The following is a 9,508-nucleotide window of genomic DNA, read 5'->3' on the forward strand; positions in this document are numbered from 1 at the left end:
ATTATATTGACAGAAGTTTACATTCATACCATACAACTAGCTTTCACACACACACACACACACACGTGTGTGTTAGCCTGACTCATTGGTTGTGGCTTTTAGTGTAAGTCCCTCGAGTTGGGGGTGGGTTCGATCCTTGTGTATGATCGAATTGTACACCTTCTGGAATGGGGGTCCGCCCCTCGGTCAGACTATGGGGTTGATCAACAATCGATCTACCTTTTTAATATATATATATATATATAACAATTTAATGTCATAAATGTAAAAATGAAAAGGTGTAGTTTACTTTCAAAAAATTAAAAATAGTGATATTTTTATATGATACTAAGGTTTTAAGTTATATATGTTGGTTGACATCTTCGGTGTAAGACCCTTCAAGTATGGGATTCGAGTCCCCTCTGACATAGTTGGCCTTAAGAACGTGGTACTCGAATTGATAGACATATTAGGAGTGACATTTATAGAGACACACGCACATGTATGTATGTATGTATATATACATACATATCTTTATATACATCAATATACATACATATCTATATATACATTAACATAAATACAAATGTAAATACATAAGAATTGTATGGTATGTATATAAATTCCCCTGTTATATATTATATATTTCACATATTGTATCATCATCAATTTTTTGTCACAAATTTTCTCATAAATTTTTAACAAGAAAAGCTTAATAATTATTATTCTGAAGTGGATATAATATAAAATTCATTCATTAACTATTGTATTGTAATTATCTAAACTGAACTAATAACTCGAAACTTTTCATGTGCACTAATTGGCAAAAAAGAAATATAAAGATTTGAGAAAATTATCTCCTAAAATTTTATCGTTTTAAAAAATTTTAAATATTAAATATTAAATTAAGTTGTAACATCTCAACTAATCAACTTTAAGGATCTGTTTGGGGCAGATTCAGCTTATTTGAATAATCTGCTGATAAGCTGATTAAAAATATATGTATGTATGTATGTATATATATATAAATAGACACACGCACATGTATATGTATGTATGTATGTATACATACATATCTTTATATACATCAACATACATACATATCTATATATACATTAACATAAACACAAATGTAAAGACAAAAAAATTATATGGTATGTATATAAATTCCCCTGTTATATATTATATATTTCACATATTGTATCATCATCAATTTTTTGTCACAAATTTTCTCATAAATTTTTAACAAGAAAAGCTTAATAATTATTATTCTGAAGTGGATATAATATAAAATTCATTCATTAACTATTGTATTGTAATTATCTAAACTGAACTAATAACTCGAAACTTTTCATGTGCACTAATTGGCAAAAAAGAAATATAAAGATTTGAGAAAATTATATCCTAAAATTTTATCATTTTAAAAAATTTTAAATTTTAAATATTAAATTAAGTTGTAATATCTCAACTAATCAACTCTATATTTGGGGCAGCTGTAGCTTATTGAATAATCTGCTGATAAGCTGATTAAAAATAATCTGCTGATAAATTAGGTGCGGTGACTATTAGAAATTTTTATTTTCTTGGAAAAGCCAGACCGATGCAAGAAACCAGAAAGCTGTCACCGCACCTAGATAGGTGCAGTATAATACCCTAAGTAGAAAAATAGGTTCTAGGCCTCAGCTTAGTTGCAAATGCATATTTCTTTTATCATAGTTCAATAGAACAAAAACATGCCCTAATTTTTCGTACTTCATCTCTTATATTTTGTTAAATGTACTGGTCCTCTTCTTTTTTCATCCTATTTCAATGATAGAATCATTGGCTAAATATTTTGGCTGGTAGTTTTTTTCAAGGTGCATTTACATACCTAAGAAAGTACATAAGAATTACTCGGTATGTGTGTTAACTTCCCTTTTTATTTAAACCACATATTTGTGGTATGTGTGTAAACTTCCCTTTTTATTTAAACCATATATTTAATATGCAACGAACATGTTCCATGAGTACAGCAAACCTTTATGGTACATATATGTCAATAATAGCTGCAAAATGTATGTCTTCTCTCATTATTACAATCGCACGTAAGCCAATTGGATGCTAAAATTTGAAATATTTACCTTCAGGCAATAAAATATATATAGCTCAGAGGTACAGAACATCATCGTTGCACTAAGAAAAATAGGGTGGGTAAAAAGTACTCCGCGGTTTATTCAATTCAGCACATAAAAATAATACAACTTGTCCGCTCTTAATTACTTTTCTAAAATTGGATGCATCCACCATAGCTTAAGTTGCTTACCATGGCAGCATACCTCGCCATTCCATGGACATATTGAAACAAAATTCATGCACAGATTGATCCAAATTACGAATTAAATCAAGTCTTTACCTTTATTTGCAAGATTTAATTTTTATTGCACAGAATCGAAATATGGCCCAGCTTGGTCAGCTCATTTGAAAGCCGACATGAAATTTCAAAGTTTAGTATAAGAATTCTAGTCTTGTTCAAGCAATTGCGTTTTGGTCAGCCTGAAAATAATAACTACCTTAGTGAAAATGATATATAAAGTCTTTTTTTTTAATTAAAACCTTATAAGAACATGTATCCAAATGTTATTTATTTTGGACCAGATTGAGAAAAGAAGTCTTTACAGTATTTTAGTAACAATTTTAAAATTTTTGATACATTTGTTTAATATTTTTAGTAGCATTCTCCCATTTTTTTCAAGTAATTCATCACAGCATAAATATTTTTTCATGCATGCTGCATCAGGTCAATTCGAGGTCTGATACGATTTATGAATTTGATATGTGTTTAGTTAATGAGTAAAAATAGATTAATTATATATTTATTTATTGAGCAATTTTTGTGTTGGATCTGAATCCGCTGATCAGTTGAGACCACTCCATGAACTTCACCATCCCCAAAAGTAAGGCCCGTAGCAACTATATTTCTGTACGTCATAATACAGAAAAAAAACACACAAGACAGAATTATCAAATATCGCTGACTTCTGTTGTATCACCTTCCTATATAAATTAAGCTTCCCCACCGATCCCCACAACATCTTCACTCCTTCATATTCAGAAGGCATCCCATTCCTGTGTCAGTCACATAGAAATCAAGCCATGGAAGCTGCTGCTCGAACCAATGACAGCGCTGGTTTCATCCCATGCATCCATTTTTTTCAAAACATAAAATACAGAGCAACAGAGCTTGCAAAGAAGCTTAAGAAAATTGGCAAAGACGACCCCAGAAGAATCTTTCACTCTTTCAAAGTAGGGCTAGCGCTTTCTCTCATCTCCATCTTCTACTACCTCAACCCTATCTTCACCAGTCTTGGCTCCTCATCCACCATGTGGGCTATCCTCACCGTCGTCGTCGTCATGGAATACACCGCAGGTACATATTAAGAAAATTTGCTGCCGCATTTTGTCGAACAGGTAGCATACTAGTTATAGTTAACCATATTGAATTTTCTGTCTTGTTCTCTCCTTTTTGAGCAGGTGGCACGCTGAGCAAAGGTCTCAACAGGACATTCGCAACGCTGATAGCCGGGGCGCTCGGCCTTGCCGCACAGCGTCTTGCACACGCGCTGTCCGGTCACACCACCGGCGAGCCTATACTTCTCAGCGTCTTTGTATTTCTAATAGGTAGCCGATTTAGCTAAGGATTTACTCGGAATTTAAGCGGAATTCTGCCTGATGGTCACTGTGGACAAAATAACCCATTTAGGATTGAATGACCAATATGAATTATGATGAAGTGGCTCAAGTTGTAATATTTTTGAAAAAATACTGAATTTTGATATAACAAAACTGAATTTTTTTTACAAATATTGCAGCGGCCATGGCGACATTTTCGCGGTTTGTGCCGGAGATTAAAGCGAGGTATGACTACGGGGTGATGATATTTATACTGACGTTCAGCCTGGTGGCGGTGTCGGGGTACAGAGAGGAGGAGCTGATTAAGTTGGCGCTGCAGAGGCTTTCGACAATAGGGATAGGGGTGGGGCTTTGTCTTGCAATCTCCATGTTTGTGTTTCCAGTGTGGGCTGGAGAGGATCTACATGAGCTCATGGCTGCTAATATTGATAAACTGGCCTGTTTCTTAGAAGGTTCGATGCACTCAGTGCTTGTTATTATTAGTGGACAGAAAGATATATGGGCAGTTAATTTGGGAAATTAAAATACTTAAATTAGGTGATATTTAATATATTTTGAAAAGAAAAAGGTAAAATCTAACCGTAAGTTAACTTTTTTTTTTGTTGGCTTTTTAAATGTCTTGTAAAAATACTATCAAAATATTTTTGAAACAATTTTCTTAAAACTCAAGCATGAAAACATTTGATTGATCACAATCATCTTAACAATAATTTTAGTTTCCTTATCAGAAAGATAATAATTTTATCAAAAGCTTATTTAAATTTCAAACCTTTTTAATTTTGATAAATTCGTGAGGGAAACTCAAAAAGATAAAGGGTTGCTTTTGGACAGAATATTACAAATTTTATAAATATCTCTTGATGAGACGGTCACATCATTATAACCTTCCTTACTTATTTAAATGCGACATATCCTTTTTGTCTACAGTTGTCTGCACATACTTACATAAATAAGTCCCTCCAGCAACCGTTCTAACTGAAAATTTTCTTAAAAATGTATTTTTAGCGATATATTTTTAAATTAATTAATAACAACTCATCATTTTTTTAACTTTATGCTGTTGACTAATTTTCCGTGTGGTGGCATTTTAAGGGTTGGAAGAGGAGTACTTTGGAGAAAAAATGGATATTGATAAGATTTCGGAGGAAGCGTCCTTCCTCAAATGTTATAAAAGCGTTCTTAATTCAAAGCCCACTGAGGATTCGTTGGTAATTGCATTTATCATTATCTTTTCAGCAACATTAAAAGAGCTCTTTTGTTGTAAATTTACTACTTATATTTAAAATTGGATATTTACATTTACAATATTATAAAGTTATGAAACATAGTAATTAAATGAAATATGTTTCTTTATCCAATGTTAAAATTTCGAGTACTACCTATGTAATATGTAAAGTCATAAAAATTATGTATATGTATGTAAATCCCCCTTTAAATCTAAAAATTCTTGACGGCTTTTACTTCAGGCAAATTTTGCAAGATGGGAGCCAGGACATGGACGGTTTGGCTACCGTCATCCATGGCAGCAGTATGCGAAGCTTGGTGCACTTACTCGTCAGTGTGCTTATTCAATAGAAGCCCTCAACTCGCACATCTCCACCACCAAAAAGAACCAGGTAGTTGACCTCAGTGGTGAAGAAATCATAAGATTAAAATAATTTTGTTAATTCTCTTAAAATTTATAAACTAAATTAAGTTTTGTACTTTATTTTAAGGGATAAAATTAAAAAAACTTAAAACATAAAAAAAAAAAATTAGACTTCATATCTTTGCTATAAATGCCACAACCCATGCAAATTCGATATCTTTTGACATTTTTTTTCTTTAGGAACTTTGTTTATAAGAGTTTATAGATTTAATTTTATTGTACAAAAATTAATTTATATTCAATTTTTTTAAAAAGGAAATTTACCTGCATGCCACAAAATTCTCGTGTATTTACGTATTTGAAATTCAAAGTTTGATATTTACATTTATAACGCCTTGGCTCGGTGCAACAATGAAAAGATTATTTCATTTTTAAGAAAATAATGTCGGTGGTATTTTTTATGTGACGTTACATATTTGAGTGATCTAATATAAATATAAATATTTTGTTGTTAGACATGTAAATGCATTATAAAAATTGTGTGGTAAGTATTCAAATGTCCCTTGAAAAATTCAGCTTTTACAGGTCAAAGTCGGAACAAAGATCTTTACTTGACAAAAAAGGGAAACATGTCATTTGATTAATTAGGTTTCTTTCGTTCGTTATATAGATGACATGCTCTAAAATAAGTTTAGGGAATACAACCTTTTATTATTATTGTTATTATTATTAGGAAGATTTACATACATACCACTCATTTCTTATGTATTTACATATAAGTAACACAAAAATTTCAATTTTCACTAACTTGCCAGGTTACCAATGCATGAAAGGTGCATGTCAGCTCATAAAAATTAAAATGATGGTATTTTTATTTGATATGAAAGATTTGGGTGGTATAAATATAAAAATGAAAATGTTTTAGCGATAAAAAATGTAAATACTTAGGAATTGGGAGGTATGTATGTATAAGCCTGGGCATCTGCATACATACCACATAATTCTTTTGTATTCAGACCCCTAACATTTAAGCGTTCATATTTATATGTATACCATTCAAATTTTTAATGTCATATTAAAAATATCAACAGCTTCACCATTTTAAAGGTGGAATGCACTTTTTAATGCAGATCTTTCTAGCGCTAATGTATTATCAGTGCAAATAATAAATTTTAGGTGTTAGATATGTAAATACATGAGAATTGTGTGGTATGTATGTAAATTTCATAATTTAAAAACTGAATTGGATGCATTGACAATGAAAGGCAGGAAAGGAAGAAGTAGTGACAAACATACCTAATTAGCCAACTTGCATCGAAGCAAAAAAACAACCATCCCTATTTAGCCAACTAGCATCGAAGAAAAAAAAAAAAAAAAAGAAGCTTTTTTTAATCATAAATAAATATACAGGTGATAACGGATACGGAATTCAGCAAAAGGATCCGAACTGCATGCTCGGAGATGAGCACCGAAACCGGCAAAGCATTAGCGGAGCTGGCGACAGCTATCCGAGAGATGAGGTCACCATCCACCTCCGCAGCGCAGCACTTATCAAGCGCCACCGAAGCCTCCAGAAGCCTCTACGCATTATCTCCGGCGAAAGATGCCTCTTTGCCGGATATTCTCCAGTCAGCCAACTCCGCCTCCCTCTTATCGGAGGTGGTGAAATCCGGCCGCCAATTGGCCATCGCCGTCGAGGAGTTTAGCTGCGTCGCACATTTCAAGCGGCAGGAGCAAGCCCAAAAGGACGCCACCGTTAACCCGGTGGCCGGCGGCGAGAGCCCGCCGCACGTGGTAATTGAAATGGAGAAGTGACGATTATGGCCTCAGGAATTACGTATAATATACAGATGTGCTCGTTTGCTAAATTGAAATATAAAAATAGATTAAAGAAGAGGCAGATGATTGTGCACAGTTCACTTGGAACTGAGAACATGATGCCGACGAGACCTAAGGATAAATCCATGTCAACCATTTTATGAAGTATTTTGCTTGTGCTAGTAATAGTTATTCTGTTTAGATTTAGTGCCATGAATTAGGTGCAAACTTCGTATGTTTGTGGACTTCTTGACAACGATGTATAATATGATTGTACAAGAAGCACACATGAATGCGAAGTCCACGCCTAGTATTTATCTCTAATTAGAGTACTATAATAATTTTTTAAAAGTCGTTTCACCATAAAATCAAATTTCAAATTGTTTTTGGTTCATGCGGCTGAGACATTTCTTGTTTCTTAGCAGAAATTAATCACAGTTAAAAAAATTTTAGTGATTGGACCAACTAATTAAATTTCAATCATGAGCAGATGAGAAATAATGAAACATTGAAAATCCAAAAAAGAGATCTCTTTTTTAATTAAAATTAGGATATAATTAAACCAGGCGGAGATGGAGTAAATTTATCTTTTATGATGCAATGCAGGAGTATTTGTTGTCCACTTTGAGGGTCCGCCACACATGTTTATGCACGTGTCCTTAATAAATTTTTAATTGGCATGAATCTCAATTTATTTTTTGAATAGAAATATTCTAAATTAAAAATTGAGATCATTTGGACCTGATTCTTATAAGGGCATTCAAACTAATCATCCCAACAAGATAAATCTAATGAAATCGAAATTAGTTTAATTTTGGTCTCACGCCCATATCCAACTGTTGAAGCATAATTGGAGACTTTGGATCATTAATTGAGTGGTTAATTAAACTCTAAATTTGATATATTTATAGTCGAATTGGGCATCTCGATGAGAGTAATCCAACAAGCATATCACTCAATTTCGAGATAATTAAGATACCCATGCATAAACACACAAAAAAAATAATTCAGATCTCAGTTTCATACCTAACCATTCTAATAAATATAAAATAAAATCGTCGCTAGTTTGCGTTGCGATAGATGCAGGTTTTTGGTAGTGTTAATAAATAGAAAATAATTTTAAAATCAAAACCATATGACTCAAATTCTCTCTTTCGCTTGTTTTATTGTTGGAATCAATATTTTTAAATTATTATTATCTAATAGAATATTAACCATCATTTCTTACTATTTGATTTGGGTAAAAGTTAACAATGAACTGTTTGAAATATTTAGCATTATTATCAAAATTCTGATATTATTTTTTCATACATTAAATTCATATATATTTGGATTTACTTTCAGACTAAATAAATCTTTTTAATTTACAAATTGAACATCTAAACCTTCATTTTTTATACTAATAACACTTAAATATTTAATATCACATTAAATATATCACTATTATTAACTTTAAGAAAGTATAAATTATGCTATTCTCATGTATAAATAAAATGATATTAATGCAAATATCAAAGTTTCAAGTATTAGATATGTAAATACATAAAAGAAAAAAATATGAGGTATATATATAATGTAAATCTTTCTAAATATTCTAAAAAAAAGTTTCTTTTGACTTCCGTAATGTAGAAGTTAGGAGACAGTCCACCAGTCCCAGTCCTTGTCACTTACACCAACGCTAGTCCCATCTTCTTGTAACTTTTACCACCAACTTGAAGTTATTCAACAACTTATCAGTGGAATTTGTAAGAGATGACTATAGATGATAAGAACAGGGGTAGCCGCAGAAATGCTCCTTGACATTTCACAACTTTAATTCTTGCATATTTTAACTGGTATAAAGAAAGAAATATAAATAGAATCAAGGCTGCATAAACTATAGGTGGAATTTGAGTTTTTTCCCACCAATAATTTGGTGGTTTACACGTGATAATTTTGTCTCATTATGTCTAATACATACATACACACACACACACACATTTTAAAGAATGACCACATGCTATTATTCGAGCCTATTGCCACCCTCACGTGTCTAACTACTTGAGGACCGCTTTCACTACGGACAAGTGCCCAAAAGAGGATTTGATATATGTATATCCTTTGGCCACAGTGTGATTTACTTTTTTTTTTTTTTTTTTGAATGAAAAAATTAGGTATTCTTTCTCAAAAAGTTCATTATTTTAATCTAAAAATGCTTAACAGTATAAGAAACATATTACAATTTGATAAATATTAATCTGAATTAGCAAATATTTAAATTTATTTTAATGCGAATATTGTTATGTAGCATAAAATAATCTTTTGGTGGAATTTGAGTTTTTTCCACTCACAATGTGGCAACATTCTAGTAATTTATTTCACATAATTTATGTGGATGTAATTGTGGTTTTCAAAAAAAATTATAACAAACTTTTGATGCTAAGTATTTAAAATTTTAAGATATATATTAAATTT

At 31.7% G+C, this 9,508-nt stretch overlaps 1 protein-coding gene across 1 annotated transcript; it reads left to right on the plus strand.

The window, feature by feature from the left end:
• The first annotated feature begins 3,004 nt into the window (after positions 1-3,004).
• LOC110019513 (aluminum-activated malate transporter 8-like) lies at positions 3,005-7,410 on the plus strand. Its single transcript, XM_020717192.1, has 6 exons — positions 3,005-3,385; positions 3,490-3,636; positions 3,828-4,100; positions 4,741-4,856; positions 5,115-5,264; positions 6,647-7,410. The coding sequence occupies exons 1-6, from the start codon at positions 3,112-3,114 to the stop codon at positions 7,049-7,051; spliced, it is 1,365 nt and encodes a 454-aa protein (XP_020572851.1). The 5' UTR covers positions 3,005-3,111; the 3' UTR covers positions 7,052-7,410.
• Positions 7,411-9,508: the final 2,098 nt, after the last annotated feature.

The sequence above is a fragment of the Phalaenopsis equestris genome, unplaced genomic scaffold (genome assembly GCF_001263595.1).
Source record: "Phalaenopsis equestris unplaced genomic scaffold, ASM126359v1 Scaffold000060, whole genome shotgun sequence".
Classification (NCBI taxonomy): Eukaryota; Viridiplantae; Streptophyta; class Magnoliopsida; order Asparagales; family Orchidaceae; genus Phalaenopsis; species Phalaenopsis equestris.

Coding starts and splice junctions, on each gene's coding strand:
- LOC110019513 (XM_020717192.1), top strand. CDS start 3,112: ATGGAAGCTGCTGCTCGAACCAATGACAGCGCTGGTTTCATCCCATGC. Junction 3,637..3,827: donor CGTCTTTGTATTTCTAATAG/GTAGCCGATTTA, acceptor CAAATATTGCAG/CGGCCATGGCGACATTTTCG. Junction 4,857..5,114: donor AGCCCACTGAGGATTCGTTG/GTAATTGCATTT, acceptor CTTTTACTTCAG/GCAAATTTTGCAAGATGGGA.